The following is a 24,479-nucleotide window of genomic DNA, read 5'->3' on the forward strand; positions in this document are numbered from 1 at the left end:
CCAACCTGAAGCATCCTCCTGGATGAAGAGGAAGATTTTTGACCAGGCTGCAGGAAACCATTCTCTCAGCCATGTCTGTTGACCACATTCTGATCAGTGGTGCAGTTCACATGCAGTGTGAACCCACGGCTTGCGCACACAACCCCCTCTTGGGGATGCTCTCAAAGGCAAGTGTTTTCTTTTTGTCCATCACTGAGTTTGCTGCCCCTGTCACTGCCTCCAGTGGGAACCGAATTGGTCACGTTCGGCTGGGTTTGGGCAGTCTTCGCTTGATGCCTCGCAGCCCCGTGGAGCGAACATGTGTACCTTGCTCCCATTTGAGTGCTTCCGTAAAGGCATGCCCTTAGTGGCAGCCAGCTAGCCAGGGTAGGCAGCTTCTCACAGAAGGAACACAAACACACCATACCAACATTTAATATTTATTATCATACCTCTTATTTTGCACTGTAATGGGTTATATATGTGTATGTTCAGCTACCTGTGCATCCTGGGAGACTTCTAAGACCTGGCAGCAGCTGGAGGTATTAATAAACCATAACTCAATTTCCACATCAATTTTACATCCAGAGAACAAATAAAAACTCCGATTTTTAGACGTTTTAATATGTTAATGTTAAGCTTTAATAAATAGCATTTACCTTACGAGCGCGAGCTGGGCAAAAACCCGCAGGCTTGTGTCAAAGCATAACATTAGAAGCAACATCTGTCAGAAAATTGAACAGACATTCAAGTAACTGGTTTATAGTGTCGCGGAGGCTCGCAGCAGTCCGGGCCAGCGGGATGAGCTCCGGGGCGCTGCGGGCGCAGCCGAAGCCGCGCTGCCCCGGGCTGCTCGGGGCGCGGCTCGGGACCCCCGGCCCGCCCCCGGCCCCGCCCGCCCGCGCTGCGGCACCGAGCGGCGAAAGCAGCGTGGCCCGGCGGGATGAGCGGCCCCGAGCCCGGCCACCACCGGAACGGGTACGCGAGTGCAGGCCCCCTTCCCAGGCTCTTCCCTCCCGTCACCCCGCGGCTCCCGCTCCCACCGCCACCGCGCTCCCCTCGCACGCCGGCTCGATAAACTTTTTCGGGGGCGGGACGGGCCGCTGCCGCCCGCGAGTGAAGCCCTGGTGGCGGGGCCCGGCGGCCTCTGGGGGTGGGGAGAGCGGGGAGCTGGAATCCTCTGGGGCGGGAGGGAGGAAAGCTGGAATCCTCCGGGATGGGAGGGAGGGAAGCTGGAATCCTCCGGGGCAGGACGGGGAGGCAGGGAAATAAAGGTCCGCGCAGCCGGGGGCTCCCCCGCGCAGCACCGGCGGTCGCCGTGCTGGGGGAAGCCGTCCCGGTGGGGAGGCGTCTCCCAAAGCCCCCGAAGGCCCTGTGGTGAGGGCATGGCCTGTTTTACTTGGGTTTCGTAATCGCTGGGATAGAAGAAAAAAGAACAGGCCGGGTGTCGTATGTTCATTATTTCCGGAAATGAGTACCGGAGTGAGTAATATGCAATTAATTAAAGTCAGAAATGACTGTAAAAGTGAAGTACATTCATTGAAGAGAAGTGTTCTTGTACTGCTTAATTGAGGCTCAGTATTCATACACGGTGTTTGTCTTTACAGGTTTGGTGGGTTATCTCCCAAGAAAATTGTGAATATAATTAATTTTCAATGCACTGAGTATTGTTTTTTCTGTAAGAAAGATTGAGTTTTCTCTTTGAAAACCTTTCCTCTCAGTATACAATGTGTAATGACCATATCTCAATCCCTGTAATAGGGGAAAGGTGAGAAGCCTCAAGTAAAGGAAATCCCACATTCATTCGATCTAATAGTGATCATAAAAGATAAGATTTAAAGAAGAAGCTTGTATTTATGATCATCAAAAGCCCATATCCTGTTTGGCTTTTGGGGAACAAGAGCTTAGCTGAAGACGTTTATTTCTTATTTTTAATACACATTTCATTTTTTACCTTCATTTCTGTGATTTCAATGCCAAGGTATTGACAGTTGGTCTTCAGTAGTATACTTGATACTGGGGGAAAATACTGCTAGAATACAGCTGTAACATAATGCACATGACATCAAAGATAAGGAAGCAGAAGAAAAACTTAAAAAAAGATGGAGGTTGATCTCATACTCACCAGTTCTCCAGCTGTACTATATTGTTGTATACCTGACTGTCATAACTGTTGTATGAAAAAAATTTGAGCTGATAAATTCTGTTTTAGGATTCTCAAAAAAATTTTTCATTATGGTAGACCATTTTTTTAAGTAGCTGAATGACATTTGTTCCTTTTTCAGATGGTGTTACAGCTTACTTGAAGCCTAGATGGATGAAAAAGAAGTGAAAAGGGAGGCAGTGTTCTCTAGTTACAGAATCTTTTTCTCTCTTTTCCCTTGAAATAATCTTTACAGAATTTTCTATGGACTACTAACTGTTCTAAAATTTAGGGGTTTTTTTTCCCCATTGTTCTCAGCAGTATTCTTCATGGCTTTCAGTTTCTGCTATTTTTGTTCATAAGTTCTTATGGGTTATCCTAAGGGTAAGCCTTGATTGCCTGTTTTACAGCTAGCTATAGTATTTTCTAGAGTAGCTTTCATTCATGCAACTCTAGAACTTGCAAATGAGCATAAAGAAGATTATCAGCTGCCCCAAATCCATAAACTAATTTTCATGTGTGTGCTTGACTGCTAGCCAAGACCTTGGCTTCTGCTCAATCAGAAATTAAGTGGTTTATACGCATTTCACACTCTTGAGTTCTTGTGCACTGAGTTGAGGGAATTATCTCGCCAAACACGGTGATGCTAAGTAGAAGTAATTGAGTAAGGGCTTTGGGGGGTTTTTATGTTCTCTTTGATGTAAGCCTTCTGCTTATTTTTTAGATACGCTCCTCTCCCTGTGAAGTTGGTACTCTGAGGGACCTCCACTTACATACAGCTCTGTATTTATTACAAAAGTAAACATTACCTTTTGTTATGTTTTGAATAAGTACAGTTGCTAGGGAATAATTTAACAAAAGGAGATCTCATGACCTCTTAGTTCAGAGTACTACTATCTTTCTGGAGCCCTTTTCCCAGAATATTTTATTCAGTGTAGTTCTGCATTGTGTTTCATCCCTCTCCAAAGACATCACTGTGAATGTCCCTTAGCCAAGAGTGATCATTTAAAGTCCAGTTGTGTTTTAGCTTTTGTAAATCCATTTTTAAAAAATATTTTAAATAATGATAAAACTGAAACACTTTCTTGATATTTCAGTTAACCTGTCAAAGTTCAGTTTGGCACAGAGTGGTATGAGGGCGTGTCTTTAATCTCTTCTTTCTCTGAGCACTTTTCCTCCTTGGTAGGATATAGCCCCAACCCTTTAGTTACAGTGATTCAAGCCAGTTTGGGTGTTCTTAGAATCACACACTTGATTTGTGTGTTGGCTTTGACAATTGACTGTTCTGGGCACTATTTGCAGTGTTGTCAAAGTGTGTGAGAGGTGTGTGAGTTACATCAAGACTGTGTTTCTTCCTCCTTACTTTGAGATGGTAGCCCTAAAGATGATCCTCATTTGTTCCAAGAACAAGCCAAAATTGCTAACTTGTAATGTGCCACATACAGACTATTCAAAACCAGCAATTTATCTTTGGTAAATAGCACCTTGTAGGTTTCTTAAGTACAGTTTTATCATGTGCTGGCATTGTCTTCACTCAAACAGTGTAACCTCTTTATGACAAGCTAACTGCAAGCCTCTAATACATGGGTTTAGTTATAAAAATAATGATTAACTAAGCACTTGCCTTCTAATGTTTGTCTTCTGAAAGTGCTGGTACTAGTGTTGCTAGGAGATGTCTTGCTGCTCGCAGTTACCTGTGATGTATTTTTCTGCATGGCTGTACATCACTAGAAGGGTATCTTGGTCTTAAGCTGTAGCCTTTGGTAAGAGGAGCCCAAGAAGAAAAGTACTGTGCCCCTTGTATTTTGATAGGCTAGTCAATGTATTTGAGATGTTCCATTGGTTTGGTTTTCAAGTTGTAGCAATGATAGGTGAGAGAATTTGGGGAAATTTCTTTCAATTTGATCTTTTGTTTGAAATTTTCAAGGCTTAAATATATGTGTGGAGAGAGAGATGTCTGCCTTCCTTTGCTTTGAGCTGAAAAGCACAGAAATTCCCCTGTTGTGTCTTACCTGGTCTGAGCAGGCTTTCACCCATAAGCAGGCAAGAGAAAATGATATATCACCTTTTTTTCCTTTCTCCTTCCCTCAAATATACCCTTCAGGGCAGGGAAAGAAGCAACCTTTTGTGGCACTTTTATCCATTCTATCTAAAGGAAAAGTTCTTGAACCCATCTCCTGTCAGTTTTCAGAAGGCTTTCATAAGACCTGATGTCAAGAGAAAATTGGCAGGGAACTGTTGGAATGGCCTCAGATCTTTGGTGGTAAATGTTGTAACGAGAGGTAAACTTGTAGTGATAACCGTATAGTCAGAAATTAATGCCTGCAGAGGAAGTTACCAAATAGGAAGCTACTGAGCACTTGTCATAGGCAGAACTACAAAATAACTTAGATTAGAAGCTGGCAGTTATCACAGTCATCATAAAAAAGATTATGTTGTTTGGGTGAGAAGAATGCCAGTACATGATATACCTCAACCTTAGAAATATACAAGGTGTTATCTATAAAGGACAAATTGCTCTGTCTTTGAATTGCTCACTGCTTTGAATATCTCAGCCTTCTTATCTAAAAATGAAATTTGCAACCTCGCTTGGATGCCTTTTCCTTGAAAGGAAATGTTGCATGTATAAGTTCCTGGAAAACACATAATACTGATGGTTTTACTGTCAAAATATTAGTGAATGTGTGGTCTTAGCCACATTTACTTTAAACTGTGTACATTACTGTTACTTTAAACTGTGCACATTAAAATAATACAGTTTGTAGTAACTCTAGGTCTGTGATGTTTGCTGATGGCTGTTTTTGTCTATAAACTATAGTTTCAGCAGTGAAGCATCCTGCAAAAAAAGAGAGGATTATTTGGAATGGCCTGAATATTTTATGGCAGTAGCTTTTCTGTCAGCACAAAGAAGCAAGGATCCAAGCTCTCAGGTAAGAAGGCAACATATAATAAAAAGATAACCTAATCTATATTGCATATCACATCAGATGTACACCTAGCACTTCCAGGGATTTCTTAATAAAAGTTATTTCAGTGTATAGCTATTCAGTTTTTAACGTAGTCAGCACCTTCTGTTACAGAAATTCTCTTATTGGGCCTGACCTCATGTGTATAATTCTGTGTACATTTGTAGCTTGGAGTTTTATAAATCATCTTTTCATCTGGAAGTTAAAATAACACATGCATTTTGTCTCCTTTTTTCAGTAAATGTCACTTTTAGAGGAGGATAAAACTGCTGGAAGTTTTAGGTTGTAGTTTTTTAAGACACAGCATTTTACAAATTTCTTTTCCTCACCTGTAAGAGTATTTGTTTGGTTGTTATTGGGTTGACTGGAGTTTTCTTCTAGTTTGTTTCCTCCCTCAGGATCCCCTTTTCCCTATGCTTCACTGTCAGTTCCCATTTTTCACATCTTCCATGTGCCTCTGTTCAGTATTGTTCAATATTGATTTCAGGTAATTGATACAGCTCCTGAAATGCTATTCTGCAGGATCCACTCATCCTATTAGATTTCCTTTGTGTGAAAAAAATCAGGAAGCAAATCCCAGAAAAACAATCTTTTCACTTACTTGCTGCCTTCGGTACATTACAGCCCTTAGCTCTCTGAAGGTTATTCACTTGGGGCTAAATTTTTGTTACCCAAGGGCAGGTTGATTAAACACATTTGTGAATTAAAATTAGTACTATTGCCATTTCAATAAATAATATGGGCAGAAAACATAAAAAAAGGGACACTTCATCATTCTTTAAGAGGAGTCCCTTTGTAGACTTGGGTTGAAGCAAAAAAGGGTGGGAGTTAAAAGGTTTGGAATTTTAGTGCGTGTTTGTGTAAACAAGCCACAAAGGCCTGTGAGGCCTGCATAAGCAAGCCAACACTCGTATTTCTGTTACATCTTTCATAACTTTCCTTTTGCTCCTGTTGCTCATACTGTTGCTGGAAAAGCTGGTTTGGGGAGTTGAACTGACGTGTTTACTAGGGTTCGTTCAGTGCTGTTTCTGCTCCCTGAACTAGGTTCATTTCATAAGCAGGCAAGAAACAGTGCTGGCAGGCTGGGATGGGAACAGCATGACCGAAGGAGTAGCAGAGTTACATCTGCCCTGATTTATTTCAAAGCCCCACCAGTTAGGTACAATTGTAGCCTTGCTCACTAGATGGTGTGATTTAATATATTAAGTGAAGCTTGTACCTCTTAAATGAAAACTGTAGGACTGACTATTCATGTCTCATCTTTATTGTTAACACATTGTTTTGCATTCTGTTGGTGCTATATAAATCTGATTTTATTTAGGTTGGTGCCTGCATTGTAAATTCAGAAAACAAGATTGTTGGAATTGGCTACAATGGGATGCCTAATGGTTGCAGTGATGATGTACTACCCTGGACAAGAACAGGAGCAAATAGACTAGACACAAAATATCCTTATGGTAAGGCTTCTTGAGGTTGACAGGTTAGACTTGTCATGTCTGTATATGTGAAAGTTCAGCTGGTAAAGTATTGATCAATTTTTCTTCCACTCACTTGATATTGTTAGTGTGCCCATATGTGGTACAACAGGAGAAAAATCACAGTCTTTTTGAAGGACTGACTTCCTGGTGAAATGGGTTCATACATATTAGCCATTTTGGATTGGGTAGGGAAAGCTTGTAAATATAAAGCAGCTCATTAGCACACAGTTGCAGTGTGTGCAAATGATTGCTGCTTCTGTGTGTTCATCTCCACAGAAATTACAGAGTGTGTATATGCAAAACAAGTAATTGGGTCTAAAATACAGGTATTAAAATTGTAAACTCCAGTGGTTGTGGGAAATTTCCATTTCAGGTGTTGATGGCATAGGTTATACATGCTATGAGGAAGCTGAATATTTGTCTTGGGTGTCTGTGTGCAGTGAGGTGACTTTCACTGTTTATTTCAGCGTTTGATTTGATTCACATTTACTAAATGAACAAAAGAAATGAAGAGCAAGGATGGTTTCATGGTAAATGTGGTTGAGTGCTGCTTTGGATCTTGCCTTTGTCTTTGCAGTAGGCATAGTTTGGCCTTCTGTAAATGTGCTTTGAAGGGCCTTCCGTGAAATTTTGTGGACCTATCAGCAGGACTGTGCACTTGCTCCTCTGGATCAGGTGTGATTTCCAGGAGCCAAGGACACTGGGCTGCCTCAGGCTGCATGCCACGAGTGCTGTCTGCCGTGCGTGGGAATGGGGTTGAGAGCTGCCGTGTGGCCTGCAGTGGCTGAAGCGGGGAAGAAACCTTGGGTAGGACGGGTAAGAGACCATCCAGTCCCCGTGCTGCCTTAAGTCCCCCTTCGTCTTTCTGTCCCCACTCCAGCTCCTGCTGCACCTGTGTGTGTGAGACCAGTGCAGCAGAAGCCATGGGCACAGGAAAAACAGGTATTAGGAACTTCTTCATCCTGTGCTGCATCTCAGCCTGTCCTGAGCTGAGGAATGACAAGGAGGAGAAGCACAAAAGGGAGAACAAGAGCCTTGAGAAATTTTCCCTTCTCCCTGCTTGGGTGGGGGAAAGTCAGCACCAGAGTTCACCTTTTGCAGAGAAATACTGCTCTGACTCTTTTCCAGTGACCAGTATTTAGCCCTGCCTACTAATTCTGTTTCTTACTTGTAACTTTAACAGTTGGTGTGATAGAGAAATTAAACTTGCATGAGTTTTGACATAGCCTGAGTTCACTCAGAGCTCTCTCTAAAAACCATTTTCTGGTTTTCTATAGCATTGAAGTGAAAGATTATATGCAGTGGCTCAGCACATAATTCATCAGTTTGATATTTTTGACTTCTTAAAACCCCAGTACTTTGTCCTTGTTCACTTCACCAATTTATTATAAAACCTCTAATGGTAACTCTTAAGCTCGAGACCATTTCATATTATTTTTTGTAATATAGGGCCAAATTTGAAGTCTGCCCCTGCTGAATTTGAAGTCTGCTCTAAACCACTGGTTTTACATGTAGTGCTGTGACCATAATGGTACAACTTAGTTATGACTGCTCTTTATTTATAGGTGAGGAAACAAGTGTTAGTCCATTGATTAAATATAAAGCACTGAAAACAGAATATTGATTTTGGTTGAATTTTTATGCTGCTGTAAGGTCTCAGTTCTGAACTAAAATCAGTATGGGTGGTGTCTGGCATCTGAGCATGTTCCAGGCTCTCAAATCTAAGCTGACCAATTTAAACTAAAAGTGCTGTGAGGAATCTTTGTACAAGATGATGTGAGAAATTTTTTCTTTTTGTTAACTCTGACTGCAGAAGATGTGGAGCATGTGATGTTTAAAAAATGAGCTAACTAGTAACAGCTTGGAGTGCTGAGTTGATTTCCAGGAGTTGGTCTAACAACTGCCCTTTCCCCCATTATCTTAGTCTTCACCTCATTAAAAAAATCACAACTTTGTAACACAAAGTGTCTGCTGTGATGAATAAACAACCTATTTTGTAATTCACAGATCATTTAAACTCTAGCAATTTCTTATTAATCTTGATAGCACAGTTGACAGACCAGACAAGTATATCTATAAAAAAAATCTTCTGCTTAAAAAAATTCTGGTAGATGCAGAGACACATAGAATTGCTGCTAAAATCTCATTAAACTGTCATTTTTCCTTTCTCCTTTTGCTAATCATCACGACATTTGTGTAAATTGAACTTCTTATCCTTGCATTTTCCTAACTGGCTTGTTCAGAGATGGTACAATCTTACTATGTACTCCATTAGCTAATTATGGGAATGATGGCACTTTCATCACTGCAATGTAGCTTGAAGAATTAGATAAAGCTGATGGTAATTGTGCATGTACCACCACACTAAGCTGGGAGATGTCTTCTGGAGCTACTTCATGCATCTGCAGCGCTATAGAAAAGGGCTGGGGTTAGATCTGAGTGCTGACCACCTGGTCTTGGGTATTGTTGTGGGTTAGGCATAAACACTTAGCTCACTTCCCATCTGTTTTGCACCACTCTGGCTAGCTTCCTTCAGATGAAAGCTTCAGTATTGCTCTTCCAATGATGCTCTGGAGGGCAGGGTGGAAAAAAGACTGCAAGAAAACAGTCATCAGGTATAGGCTTATAATGCAAAGCCTGCTGAGATGGTATGCTTAACCCTCTTCCTTCCCTCAGGCCACACTGGCAGATGTGCAACACATACTCTGTTTCATGCTCTGAAAATCTCTCTCTGGTGGGCTGCATAAAAGCATTCTCACTTCTTTATGCCCTTTGAACTGAGACATACAAAATAACTGTAGTCTCATGGGACTCTTGAGACGTGGATCTTGAGGAAACCCAGGGCCAAGGGCAGTGTATTGCTGATGGGACTCCTAAGAAGGACACGAGCCAGTCTGTGCCAGTTGGCCTCAGGGCCAGGGGCCAGTCCCTGGCCCTGTCTGTGTTTAGCAGCATAGACATAGTAGGGGATTGGACCCAGAGGCAATCTTTGCAGAAGGATGTTAGGTGATCCTGTAACAAATTTATTGAGCTCCAGCAGAACTGATGGATGTATTGACCCCACAGCTCTGACCAGGTTCACTGTTTCATGGCTAAAAATCTTCCAATTTCCACCCTAAATTTATCTGTGGTTAGTTTATAGGTTCTTGTGTGTGCCAGCATTGTTCTTTCAGCTTTTCTTATTCACTGTGGTTAACCCTTCCTCCTTCTCTGTGCACTTACTGATAGCAGTTACCTTTTGAACTTCTGTTGTAAGGTTAAACAAGTCCTGTCACTCTTGAATTTTGCTGTATCTTGAAACTTGTTGGTTTGAAATTCACCACTGTCTCGGTTATCTACGTCTGCTGCAATATACTGTATATATCTATCTCACACCCTCAAGAGTGAGTTCTGCTCAGCTCACTGTTAGGGGCAGGGTTGTGCTCGATTAAGAAATCCAGGTGTAATCTGAGCTGCTACTGGGAGAAGGTGTCAAAATGTGGTAGGTAATGTTCACCTTACCTTAGAGGATGCAAACATTCGCAAGGCATTTGGATATTACAGGAATAGTGACATGCATCACCTGTATTGATACAGTGCATTCTTTATGAGACTCTTGAAGTGGATAAAGGCTCTTCCTTCTAGTTTTAGTGTATATTTGAACAGTATAGCCTAGTTATGTCAGAAAGCTCAGGGTGTTTTGCAGAATGCCATTTTTCACAGCACAAAATCAGGATTTTGTCATTATGTTGGAACTGGCTCCAGGCTGCCAGTCAGTGACAGCAGCAGGGATGTGTCTGTGCACATGAGAGAAATGGAAGGCCAGTTTTACTGAGATGTTATTAAACATTTACTAAGATGTTACTAAAAGCTCTTCCTGAAGCATTGTGTTCAGTACTATGTGCAGAAGCGTCATAATAATTAGGCAAAATTCTGTCTTTCAGAGTCAAAAGTGTGCCCTCTGTTTCTGTTAGATGAATCCAAGTATTTGTTGATGCTCAGTTTCCTCTCACCAATCATTTAAAATACTACATTTTTCTCCTCTTAACACAAATCTAGCAACTAATTCTAGTTGCTGTGCTCCTGTTGTGCCCTCTGTCTCCACTGTAATCTAAGAACATCCATTTGACAACCAGTCTCTAATTAAGAGTTTTAAATTAAAATGACTGGCAAATTTAGAAACCTCTGAGCAATACAGAAAGTATTGAGTAAATATGCTTACAAATATTTATACAGGTTCAGATATGATAAAATATGTGCTGTGGCAAAAAGTATGCTCTAATTGAACAGTACCTGCTGTGTAAAATGAAACAAACTGTTATCAATGTTTCCTTGTGTTAGGATTATGAGCTTTTTTGTCAATTTTTCAGAGAAATGAACACTCAACAATATTCAGGCAAATGTTAGTTTTATAGAAGCTGTTATTTTGACAGCACAAAATTTGATAAGGCACTCTGAAGAAGTGTGATGCTCTCTCTCCAACTGGCAAAGATGATGCTTTAGCTGGGAAGGGTATCTAGGAGATGGTCTCCACTTACAGCCACTCACTCTTGTCCTGCATGGATTTTTGTCCAATTCTGGTGTCATACATCAAATCTGTAGAAAGTTTGGAGATTTAGAAACGATTCCTCTTGTTCTACTTGCCCACTAAGAAACACCTCTGTGTTCTGTTAGGAGTAGAACCAACTTGGAGCAGGATGGGAGAAACTGTGAAATAGGGTGGGTTAGCTAATGCTGCTCAGGTTTTGAGAGGGGCTTCTCTGGTCTGACCACAGCAAGTTTTGTGATGTTCATAAATGGGCTGAGTGGTTCCCATCTTCACTTCCCGGTTCTTGTTATTCATGGAGGAAAGCAGTGAGGCTGGGCTTCCATTTTTCTTACTGCAGTCTGAAGAAGCTTGGGCTCCCAACAAATCTGGTGCTGGTATCCTGGCCTCTGTGCCCTGACCACAGCAGCTGCTCCTCTCTAGCACACAGAGTGAGAGAGACAACAGCAGGAAGGGCTGAGGGCACTGCCAGCCCAGCATCAGTGTCCTGCCTGCCCTTAATGGAGCGACCAGCAACCATCCTTATGCTTTCAAAAAGGTTGACAAAAAATAGACGTCATTCTACAAATTCCAGATCCATCAACCACTGTCCCCAGTGGTTGTCACTCCAGACTCTATTCTTTAAATTAATGTTTTGATACCTTCTATGATTCTTGCTGTGTTCAGTGTCAGAGTTCCAGCAAGTAAAGGATAACAAAATTCCTAGTCTGGCTCAATTAGTAATTAATAGCATTAAAAAGTCATTCTCCTTAACCCTTCCTCTGATTGCTTCTTTAAAGGGTCTTTAGCGTTATGGTGGTCCCTAGCATGCTCTTCATCAAGCATGTAAGCCTTTAAACAGTATTAAACACTTTGACTAGTCTTGTGGTTCTTATAAAATTGCTAGTCAGAACACATTTAGTATGTGGGAAGAGTACTTCTGACTCTGCAACCCACTGGGAACATGCTCATGTTAAGTGTTCAATCCTGAAAATTTACCATTTATAGGGTGAGCAGGGGCCTCTTATTTACAGGTGAGCTTAAGGATGAATACTACCTCAGCTAGGCAACACAAACTAGCCTGCAATGAGAACAGATAGAAACACTAGCAATTAATACTACCAGTAATGAAGCAGTCATTCATTGGCTTTTTTCTTTTCCCCCCCCCCCCTTCCTCCCCATGAACATAGTAGCAGCTGGTGGGAATGTCAGAGCACACACTTAACTTCTCGTTGCATGGTTATTTCTTCAGCTAATGAAACCTTTTGAGAATACTTTTCAAGCTGCTTTTCCAGAATGGAAACCAGTGTTGTGGACTTGATATTATGTTGGCTATATGTGAATATTTTTTTTTAAAAACCCAAATCTCTGGAGCCCCTCATAGGGTATTGTAAAAATTCTTAGTTTTACTAGTCTACCTAAAGATACAGTTTTCAGAGTTCTGAATACTGTGCACCTGTGAAAGGTTATTTTAAGTTAGCTTCTTAATATCTCAGAGAGAACAATTTGTAACTATTAGCAGGAGCTCTTAACAGATTAGAAAACTTCATTACACGCCAAATGTAAACTAGAGTCAGAACAAGAGGAATTTTGGACTTCTGGATTTGTTTTCTGTCTCTCAGAAAAGCTGGGGAGGTCTATAAGAAGAATCTGGGGACAATAGACCTATCTTACCTAGTCAATGCCTGTTTGTGAGAGAGAGGTGAATATGAGTAAGAGGGAATTAAGAGTGATGGGACAAAGCCTAAAAATACTTGTCTGATGCCAGTACCTTCTTAAGGACCATCTGGCATAATATCCCTTGATAAGTAGCAGATGTCAAGGGAGACATATGAAAACAAAGGCACATGTAATGATTGTTCCCCAGAATATACTCCCAAATCACAGCAACTGAGACAAAGTGGTTTGGTATTTAATAGCCCAGTAGACTAAAAAAAGTAATATTGGATGGAAAATAATGACTTCTGGAATCAGGGCAGGGTTCTGGTCCTGTACTACTTTCTGCAGTAAACTCAGTAAGAAATACTTGGTTAGGCTACTGCACACATGAAAAACATACCTCCTTTTCTATTTAAAGTGGAAATCTGCTGGGTTTGTTGGAGACTTAAGTACTTTTTGTCTTCGAATGATTAGTCTCTGTTTCTTACTGCTGTCGCTGTGTCTTCTGTCCACATGAGAGAGTTGTAATTTTTCTCAACTTCAGATTGTGTGAAAATGGTCAGGAGGCAAAATTTATGTTTTTCCCTTGCTCCAGCTGATTATCTTCTATAAGTTATTTTTGGCCTGATCTTGTTTTTGCTTGGGAAGAGGTTTTTTGTTGAAAGTTTGTAGAAGTCTGCCAAAAGAACCTTTTTCTCTCATTAGTGCAGGAAGGAAACTTGTTGCAATACTAGTAATGAAACTTGTCTGATTTTATGGCTGAAGATTTCTGAGTTTTAGTGAAGGAAAAATATTTACTAAAGGAATGAATTTTGTTTCTTTTTTAGTTCTGGGAGCCTTTGAAAACATCCTTCTTTCTGGAGGCCTTCCATATTTTAAACTGCTGCCTAGAACATAAATATATTGTTCAAAGAAACTTAAGAGTGATGTTTCTGTCCTGTTGACATAACCCCTAGTTCCAGTTGTGGAAATAATGTCACTCTTTCACTCAATCCTCTGTAACCCCGGAAAAATAATTCTCTGACTATTTACTGTAAAGGCTTTATAAGATTGATGCAACTCAGGAATATACTTGGAGTTCAACATATTTTCTGGATTTTCTAAATGAATACGTTCATATAATTGCATCTCTCACACACTTAATGGCATATGTTTAAAATACAGTGGGACCCAATAACAGTTGCAATAGAAACAGTAATAATAGTAAAAGAAGCCTTAATGTGATGGTTCTTGGCTCTTGGTTGTTTTTTTCTTTTTCAATTTCCTATTTTTTGTGTTGGTTTCTGGCTTTACTGGTTATGAGAACGTATGTGGACAGCGTAACATGGGCATGGTAGAAGCCAATACTGAGCTTTTTTTTTAAGTGTTTGGTCCCTTGTGACTTGTCTGCATGGGAAAGTTTGTGTGCTGTAAGGTAGGCTGTAAATTTGTAGTGCATTAGCTGTTATATAGAAAATTCCATGTAGACATTTAGTGCATACGGAAAACATTTCCATTCAGCAATGATTCCTGCATGTTGAAGGTACTGCACTCAGTTATTTCTGTGGTGAGATCATTCACACAGAGGTCAGCATACAGCACCAAGTTTACTATGAAGTTGTGCTGTGAAACTTGGTCTGTTTTAATTTTCACATGGGCACAAGGGAGAAGAAAAGGACTTTTTAAAAAAATCTGTTCTTCAAAACAAGCAGTGGAAAAACTCTTAATGCTGTCTGCACATGCAGGTCTCTAAATGATCTCAAACCCACACCACACTTCAGCATCTGTTTAAGAAGTCAGGGCAGCAGGCAGTTTCTTAGTAGGTAGGTATATAAATTATGCAACTTGCTGTTATTCCTAGGAGTAAACAGGAAGTTCTCGTGGAGATGCTAATGTTTTTTTCAGAGCTCCATTGTGGATGACACAGAAACTGCACTCTTCTCAGCTGTGTTGGTAACACTCTAGATAATCTGCTGATGTGTACCTTATAAGCACTGAAACCCTAAGGTGCTGTCTGTCCAGAAAGAGCTACTGTGTTATGGTGGAATAAGGCAGGATGGTCTGTTGCTACCTGGCCTATCTCAAATCCATGGAGAAATACAGGACTTTGTTTTTCTGCTTGGGAAGTCTGGCACCTTTTAATGAGCAGTAAAGTCACTTTAATATTAGAGCTGGACGTTTTTATGGCCAAGTGTGTCTTGTGTATTCTGGGGGTAGGAGAATCCTGCAGCAGTGCTGAGCTGTTCTGAGGCCCAGAGGACAGAGCTGCTCGGTTTTACTTGGCGATTCTGCTGCCTTTCAGAGCGCACAGCGCGCTCTTACAACCATCAGACTGTTCCTATCTGTGCATGTAAACACATAAATGAGCTGTTTTATACTGGCAATTAGATACTCCAGAGAGTTGTGAAGCTGTGAGATATTGCTTCACTAAGGGTGGTTGCAATGGCTTGGCCCACAGCCTACAGCTTTGTTGCCTGCAATAGGTGTTAGCAAATGGCAGTGCTAATGCACTTAATGATATCATTACTAATCGGCAGCCTGGTCAGAACAATTGACCTTCATCGATCTTGGTATTTCTGCTTTTATTTCCTTCTCTGCCCTTTATGATAAGCTGTGCTAGCTATTTGCCTTTGAAAAGATGTAAGCAGTTATATTGTAACACTTTAATTTTAGTTTGACCGATTTATTTCAATGATCAGTATTATGAATAGTTTCTTCCCTTGTTTAATCAGTGTGCCATGCCGAATTGAATGCCATCATGAACAAAAACTCAGCTGACGTGAAAGGCTGCAGCATGTATGTTGCCTTATTTCCATGTAATGAATGTGCAAAGCTCATCATCCAGGCAGGTAAGCAGTAGTGCCAGCTTGCTTTTTCAGGGTTGCAGTCCTGCCTGCTCATTGGTATCTTCTAATAGATGTATTTGATGTTAAATTGCTGATGTTAGATCTAAATTAATTGCACTGTCAACTTCATAAGATGCTACTTGGGGGGGTTTTTGCATCTGAATGGTGCCAAATTTTTCCAGTGCTAATTGCATCTACTGTGATTCTAAACGTGCTTCTAATTTAGGTTTGTAACTTCTTCGACCAGGAGCTGCCAAAGAACAACACAGGCTTTGCATATAATTACTGTCAATTTTACTGTGCTCTGGCACATTGAATAGAGTAGGGCAGAAAGAAATAAACTTCTGCATGAAAAAAGGTCTGTTGGGAGTATATACATGAAAGTTTAATTTGAATGTGATGCATGGTAGATATTTGAAGATTTTAAAATATCTTTGCTCATAAATGCCATAAGATTTCTATGATCCTCCTTTAATTATGTCTTTCATTACAATTATTATAAATCTGTGCCACTGCAGCAAGTGTGCTGGCCTAAATGTGTCTCCTTTTTTGAGATTAGGCAGTATCTACAGCAGGCTTCAGTTCTGTAAAAATCTCTGCTTAAAGTAGCATATATTTTGCTCATTGAGTGAAGTCATGCAGTCCCAGCATGGATTGCTGTTCTGGGAAGTGTCTCTCACTACTAATGGCCACAGGAATCTAGGAAGAAGGCAGCAAACAGAATGCTTCTTTATTTTGGTTCAGTATGGTTTGAAATCAAGAGGGATGAAGAGGGAAAGATAATGGTATTCTGCATTTGTGCTTCATACAATTCTCTTACTTACAGAATCAAAATCAAATGGTCTTCAAGGTAGATTGGCTGCTTGTTCTCAATGTAGTCACTCATCCTTTTCCTTATGCACTTAGATCAGCTCTAAATTGCAATGTATTGCTATTCATGCTGTCTGGCAAACACAGGAAGATGTTGATCAGCTGTGAAACACTTGTGAATTCTCTTTTGAAGCCTTTGTATTTCTCCCCTGCCTAAGTGATTTAGGCAAAGATCACTCAGCAATTTTACACAGCATACATTTATGAGTAGAGGTGTACCAAGGAGTTGTAGAGCATGTGGATGAATGCTGCCTCTTCTGATTTTGTGCACCAGACATTGCTATTTTTTTTAGTGCAATTCCAACATTTTTTCATGTGACTTCTTTAGGCATAAAGGAAGTTATTTTCATGTCCGACAAGTATCATGACACTACAGAAATGACAGCTGCACGGCGGATGTTTGATTTGGCAGGTATTATATATAGGTGAGAGAGCTTTGAATTAGCTTTATTTTTACTGTGGAATGGAAGAAAAGGGGGGTGTGAGAGAGACCAACTTTAGGGCAAATGTTTTTCTTCTTTGAGTCATGTAGCATTTCATTCCTCTGTAGCGTTTGTAGATGGATTGCTCTGTAGAAGAACTGGGCTGACAGACTGTTGAACCATTCTTTTGTCTAGTGTATGGTTAAAGTTCAATTTCGCAACGTTTGTGTGAGAAAATGGTGCATGACTCATTTTGTTCCTGGAATGCAAGTGAAATTGCAAAGGGGGTGGTATTTGTTACATCGTACCCGGGATAATCCTCATTGACCCTGCCTTGAGCAGGAGGTTGGACTAGATGACCTTTAAGTCCCTCGCAACCTGAATTATCCTGTGATCATGAGTTGGACTGAAACAACCAACTGATCTTTTTGTTGTTATTGTTTTTGTGGATTACTCCATCCTTATTGAAACTTCAGTATCTTTTTGTTGCAGTCAATTTGGGAAGGTGTCCAACAAGCCACCTGTAATTAATTCTTGGTACATATAGCTGTTCATCTTCTTTGGTCAGCTTTTTTTGTGAGAAAAGGGTAAAACTTGGAATATTTGCCTTAAAGTAATGATAATCTGAAAAATGTTTCAAGGGTGGGGTTTTTAAAGACACTGACAGAGATACCTAAAGACAATCTGTTCAACAGCTAGGAGTAACATGCTGTGGGTGAGGCTAATTATGTAGTCAGGGAGCCTTTGCAACTCTAAAAAGTTTTACAATATTAATATAAAGACTTTGAAAAATTTGCAAACATAACAATTCTGACAGATAAAATTTTAGGATGAAAGATACCTACTGGGCTAAGAAACATCCATGGAAAAACAAAGCAGTACTTGAAATTCAGTTTTAGTCTTTCAGTGTATTTCCTGCCTACTAAGACTATTTGACTAAGAAGCATAAATCATTCTCTTGCAAGTCAGATCTTGTAACTTTTCCAGGGTGAGAAATGTTTCTTGCCTTTCAGATTGCTATTCTGAATAAAGCATTCAGAGTTTCTGTGGTCAGCAGCAGCAGCATGTACTTTCCTGTGTTGACTGTTACTTATCCTTGTATCGATTGCTAAGGATGTAGGTGGTACTTAATGAATCTCTTGAACTGAATTGCAGAACTTAATTAGGCACTAAATCCACACTATTTGCATAATCTTTTGTTTACTGGAAGACTGGAAAATATATGCTCAGTCCCCATATACCTTCCATGCTAATTGCTGTAGCAGATGCTCTAATGATAATAAAAGGAAACATTTTGTGGCAGTATTAATTTTTGAGTTCTAAAGTTACAATTTTTAAATTATTCCCTCTTAACTAGTTTGGGTTTTACCCAGTATGGTATAATGTGATCTATTCCCCTTGCACAAAAAATATTTTAATATGCTGACACAAAGCTTGGAAATGTTTTAGAAAAACTTGGCAGGAAAAAATTGATCAAAATATCAATATTATCAAAATGTATTCCAAATATCTTTTTTATATGCATACATATACAGTATATTTAAATATTTTTCTGGATTCCTATATCTGTGTCTACATATTTAAATATATTTTTAAAATATTTGAAATATTAATATATATGAACAAAACTCCCAGACCTGGTAGCAGGATGCCACCACCTGCAGCTAAGTTGTTAAAAGTCCTATGACTCCTGGGTGATTTATAAACTCCAATAGCTGAAGAATGTACAGGGTAACCCACCCCATGTGTCTTTTTGTCTTAGTCTTTCTTGTCTGGGTTTCTCTCAGTGTGGTGCACTATAATTGGCTCCCATAGAGAAGAAAACTATGAGAATCCAAGGATGTGTTTTTTGGGATTTTTTTATTCCTTCAAAAATTTAGCTGGAACTAAAGCAAGCAAAATGTTTTAACTACTCACTAACTAGTATCTGTATTTTTCTTTTTTTTTTTAGGGAATTCAAGCCAAAGTGTAACAAGATCATCATCGACTTTGATTCAATTAACAGCAGACCAAGTCAAAAGCTTCTGTGAATTATGTCTCATTATGTCTTTAGAAGAGTGTGATTATCCTTTTCTAAAAAGCTGCTAATGCCTTTCATCTTGAAGTTACTTGCAACTTTTTAAAGGTTCCTGTAGCTAAAGTAGACTTATAAGAAATCCAAGGCATAAAATGTCCCCCTTAGTTCATCTTGTCATGTGGAATCTAAATCTACTTAAAAATTTTTTATGCCTTTATCAAAACTGCTTAAAAAGTGGAGACACGTAGATGAAACAATATATGTAAAGAAAACTGTTCTGATTCTTCCTGTATTCATCCCCACATGCTCTGATGGGCTGTCAGCAGAGGTTTAGACTCAGTTTAACAGTGGTACTTGTAACCAGTAGTACATTGGAATATGCTAATATATGTTGATCTCTCTGTTGGATATGTGAATCTTTAAAGTTGATCCTAATAGAGAACAAAAAATGTTATCCATGCAAATGCTAATCTTCCAACTAGCATAACACTAATATTTAAAAGGGTTTACAGCCTTAAGAATGTGTGGCATTCTGCTTGTTACCCAACAAATGAAATTCTGATTTTTCTTTTAATTGCTGTCTGACATTGCCATACTTGGGGAGGGTTGAGAGAGGAAGCTGTTCTGAGAATTGTCCATGCTTTACAGGTGCTTTCAAATCCTTGTTTTCCCCAAGACTCTAGAACTGAAGGGGGTTAAGGGAGTAAATAATTTGGCTCTTTACCTCTGTGACTCTTGCACTGAGTTTGCTTCCACGTGTAGAAGAAAATAATTTTATTGGCCTAAGCTGTTTCTAGATAATCAACATAGCTCAGTTTTAAACTCCACCTGTAAGGTATCTGAATCATTTCTTGTCCTTTGAGAGAAATTGGAGATACTCAACCCATATCCATATCTGTGCCAAAAGATGTAATTATGGTGTTAGCTTGTTTCCCAGTGCTGACATAGTACCTCCATCTTCATAAATGTTGCCTAAAATAATATCCTTTTTAATTTTATCTTGAGATCTGGGAATAGATTTGAGTTCCTTTTCTCTAATTTGATTTTTAAAAATTAAATATGCCTAATGGCTTTGTTTAGATAACATTGGTGGTTGTTTGTTTTGTTGTTTTTGCTGTTGTTTTTTTTTTTTTAATGTGGTTATACTTCAATGAGCTTTTATTTTCTCTACAAAAGCTTTGTTTCATATTTTGGGACATTATGTAATTTGGCTTCATACCAGTATTATTAAAGTCTTATTAAAATCCACTACACTGAAGTAGACTCATTATTATAATATTAAGTCATGCACTTGGCTCCAGAGCGCTGCTGTTTTTGCAATCATATGGAAAGCATATTTTGTGCATTTGTGATATTACATAAAGTATAATTTTCATGAACCATTTGACCACTAAAGGGATCACTGTAAGATAATTTCAGAGTTTCTTTTTCCTACAACTGTTTTCCATGTCAGAATTGGTATGTGGATTAGTGCCAGAAGAAGAAATTTGCACATATGTGTGTGGGGGGAGCATGAAACCTGAAAAATTACTTTTATAAAATGTCACTAAGCCAGTTTATGCACATCTTTTTCTTTGGTCTGAATTAGTAATTGGAAGCATTTTGACTTATATGTGTCTGACAATAGGACAGAGGGGAGAGAAGAAGCAGAATTTTGGTGTTTTGCAGAAAACTGCAGAAAATTGCAATTTTCTTCGTATATAATTGCTAATGTAAGTTCAGATTTAAAACGTACATGCATTGTTATTCAAGTTACTTTATGTGTTTCGTGTTAGGCTTTGGATACTGTGAATATATAATGTGCATAAAAACGTGAAAAGTTTTTTGAATAATGTACAGATGTTTTTAGGAAAGTAATTTTTCTTTTATAAACATTCCCCCCCCCCCACCGGACTTTCCTGGTTGTGTAACAAAAAAAGGATAGAATTTTACAGTTCTCCTGATCAGGTTTTGATCTGACAGAGGCACACATACAAGATACCAGAGCAATGGTCAGTTGACTCAGGCCAGTTAATGGATTCTAATTTCCAGGGCAAATTTATGGAAAGGGAAAAAGCATGTGCACAACTCTTGAGACGGTGTGTGCTTAGTTTGAGGGTGATGTTTTAGAGCGAATCTTAAAGAAGTTTTGATCCTTACCCTGTGCATGTGCAGAACTCTCTACACTTTTCAGGTGTTTTTTGGTTTTGTTTTAATGCTTCAGGAGATAGTGCTTTGACATCCAAATAAAGAGCAGTTAATAGAGGTAACCAAGAAAACAGCTAAATATAATAAACTATATTTCTGCTGCTGAAGCTCAAGTTTGAGATGAATAGAATCATTTGGACTGGAAGGTATTCTAGACGTTATTAAGTCTTACCGCTTGCTGAAAGCACCGTGGACTTACAATTTACATCCAGTTGCTCAGGCCTTGTCCAGGTGAGTGTCTCCAAGAACAGAGATCCTGCAGCCTTTTTGGCCAGCCATTGCAATGTTCATCCTCTGTGATACAGACACTGCAATAGGATCCACCCCGTGGATGCAAGGATCCAGGTGGATCCTGTTCTTCCAAGCTGCCTTCCATCCACTGGCCACTCAGCCAGCTGGGAGTTGTTCTGTTCTGCGTGCAGGACTTCATCAAGTTTCCATCAACTCATTCCTGCAGCCACTACTCAGCTGGACTTTGAACAGTTGGCTCTTCGTCCCTGATGGTTCACCCACGTGAAACTGCACAGGTCCTTCTGTGGCTGCCAGCACCACTCCCATGGCAAACCACCCCCCAGACTGCCAGGGAAGGGGAGGTGACTGCAGGCTCAGGCTTCAGTAGGGATTGCTTGAAAAACCTGGTACAGCAACCTGAAAGGAGACTCTGGGGAGCACTTTGGTAGTTACTTTGGAACCATTAACTGGAGGAAGAAGTCATGTTCAATAAAATGCTGAATTCCTATCCAGTTCAATTTAACTGTCTTAAATCTAAATCCTGCCAGAATCTAGATTTTCCTTACAAGTATTAGTCCATTCCCTTGTCAGAAAACCCAAGGAACTGGCAGTCTTATTGACATAAATTTCATTTAAGAAAGGGTGGTTTCCCAGGCTGGCATACTGAGTAAAAACATAATTGCATCTTTGAAGCTTTGATCACTGACTGCATTTTATTGCTTTGTCTATTAGGAATATTTTCACAAAGATAACAACAAGCGTGCTGCGACCAGTACAGTTGTTCTGATTTCTCAAATAGCCTATGATAACACTGGCAATAGCTCTGCATTGCTGAGCCTGAGAGCTCCTTGTACATAAATGCAGAGGCTGCAGTAGTTCATCAGCTAACAAAATTAATCTTGCAGGGATTTTAAGCTGTTGACAAGGAGCAAAATGAATGAAAATTCTGGCTTGTCATCCTTGGCTTTTCTCTCTGAAGCTGGACTATAGGAGTCTTTATGTGAGTGAGGTGGGACACGCACAGAGGCCTCACCTGATGCCCTGAAGCAGCAATTGCAGGGGGCTGGGACTAATTCTCACCTGGTGCCTGGGATAAGTTTATGAGCTGCAGCTGGGGCTGTGGGGAGCAGGTGGGCTTTAGGGAGCCAGGAAACGGCTGTGGAGCAGCATGACACTCATAAAGAAGCAGCCAGGAGTGCTCTAGTAATCCAACAGTGTTGGTTTGGATTGCTGCTGTACTGGGAGCACTTAAGAATGAAGTACAGAAGTGACCACAGCAGAAAGGCCATTTATTTGTAGCTGTTTCTTCTCCGTTGTGGGTAAGAAAAGGATTTATATAATAGAGGGCTAAAAGTGTGAGGTACCAACTCTTTCTCTCTTCAGTGGTGATGGCTCAAAGGGTTTGTACTACTATAGCTTCTTTTAGCAGATATATCTCCCTTCCCTTTAAAATCCAGATTTATCTAATGTAAAACTCTCTCTGATTTGAGAACAGAAGGGTAAAACTTGTTTCAAGTGCTTAGTCTGTATCTACTTCGTGTTCTTAGCCTTGGGAACTACTGAAAGGCACAGTGCAAAAGCGTTGAACAGAGCTGACAGTCTAAGAAACCCTACGTGAAACCTTTAAATCCACATTCCCTTCCTTTTACATTTAATGCACCTGTTTACTTTCTCTGGTTTAAAGAAAATTGGGGGGGGGTCAGGAAAGAAGGGAAAAAAATTTAAAAATCATGAACTGTCTCTGTCTCCTTCAGAAAAACCGCTGCCTTCCTGGCATTTACAGCTCAGTTAAACAGCAGTGAAAGCTTTAATGAAGCATGTGGTTAATCAAGCTATGGAAGAGTGCAGCATTTGATTTTTTTTTTTTTTTTTTTTTTTTTTTTTTTTTTTTTTTCTTTCTTGTGTGAGAGCTTAAGCGTAGCAGCTTGCTTCCTAACATTGTTCATCTTCAGGAGCAGTGGGTTTATGTCGTCTGAGTGCTTCAAAGACACTGATGCGGCTGAGCTTTGAACCCCTTCCCTACTGAGGAAGTATCCCAGGAGGAAAGTGCCTTGGGCAGCTCCATGCCTGGAAGGCACCACCAGATAATTGTGGCGGGAGGGCTGCTGCCTGTCACTCCGAATGATGAACGAGAAGGGCACCACCTTTCTCTGAACTGTGCAGCAGAAGGGCAGCACTTAAAACGGAGATATATGTGACAGAGTACATGAATTACAGTCATTTGTTTTGCGTATCTACCTGATTTTTTTTTTTTTTTTTTCTTTTTAGAAGGAATTAAGGAGTAGGGGTTGGAATGGGAAACTGCTACTTCTGTGTTGTATGCTTCAAGATTTGTGCTGGAAATTCTTGCCTCTGCTAGGGCACTCCCCCTGCTAAATATGAGGCAAAAGAAAGAAAATCAAGCTCGATTTGCCGGATTTTTAGTTGTTGATATTATTTACTGTGCTCTTAAAAAAAACCTGCCCTGAGGAGAGTGAGAATAATGTGCTCCAGCAGCAAAATATGCGTAATAAAGAAGCAATTGCCTACGGTTTCCCAGGATTTCTTACTCAGTTCTGTACCTCCCTATTCCTCCATTGTTTCAAACTAATGTGTACTTCAATTCTGCCATGCAAATATTCAGGAAGGCTCCCTGCACCAAAGGAGAGGAAACGAAATATATTCAAATCTGTGCTTTAGTTGTGTCTTGATTTGCCAGAGACCTGGGTACATTCTTTAGCTCGCTGTGTAACTGCTGTTGCTGCTTGTTGACTCGTGCACAAGTCTTTCATGTGGCGTATCTTGTTGTGAGAGCATTTCTTTTCCTCCACTGTTCAATCAACTCTGACTGCTAATCAGAATGTTGCTGGGTAAACAGGACTGATTAAAATTAAAATTTTAATTTTGTGTTGTAAACAATATGGCACTTTAATATTTTTTCCTGTTATTAAAGATACTACTAATAATGCATCTAGTGTTTTGTGGTACAGTTTTCATATTTATTTCTTGAAGCACTGACAAGTTTTGCTTAAGAGCTTCACATTCAGATGCCAGGATTTTATTTTCTGTGTATTCTCTTTTTTCAAGGGTGACTCACTGTACTTAATTATATTGGATATGGATTTTTTTGTTGTTTTTTTAAAATCTGATGGAGAAGAAATGTTTCTTTGACAACTGGAGACATCACACTGTAACAAACAGCCATATCATGAGTGCCTT

General features: G+C 39.9%; 1 protein-coding gene across 6 annotated transcripts in view; it reads left to right on the forward strand.

The window, feature by feature from the left end:
* The window catches only part of DCTD (dCMP deaminase), a 65,707-nt gene extending 45,596 nt beyond the window's left edge, over positions 1–20,111 (forward strand). For 4 of the 6 annotated variants that reach the window (XM_048304754.1, XM_048304751.1, XM_048304753.1 and 1 more), the window contains 5 exons: positions 4,941–5,052; positions 6,410–6,545; positions 15,441–15,557; positions 16,753–16,849; positions 18,798–20,111. In XM_048304754.1, the coding sequence (XP_048160711.1) occupies positions 4,941–5,052; positions 6,410–6,545; positions 15,441–15,557; positions 16,753–16,849; positions 18,798–18,876 (541 nt within the window). In that variant the 3' untranslated portion in view covers positions 18,877–20,111. Of the gene's footprint in view, positions 1–870; positions 958–2,265; positions 2,316–4,940; positions 5,053–6,409; positions 6,546–15,440; positions 15,558–16,752; positions 16,850–18,797 lie in introns of those variants that run through there. The other 2 variants (XM_048304755.1, XM_048304757.1) reach the window with 2 other exon arrangements.
* The last annotated feature ends 4,368 nt before the right edge of the window (positions 20,112–24,479 follow it).

Source organism: Corvus hawaiiensis, chromosome 5 (genome assembly GCF_020740725.1).
Source record: "Corvus hawaiiensis isolate bCorHaw1 chromosome 5, bCorHaw1.pri.cur, whole genome shotgun sequence".
In the NCBI taxonomy this organism is placed as follows: Eukaryota; Metazoa; Chordata; class Aves; order Passeriformes; family Corvidae; genus Corvus; species Corvus hawaiiensis.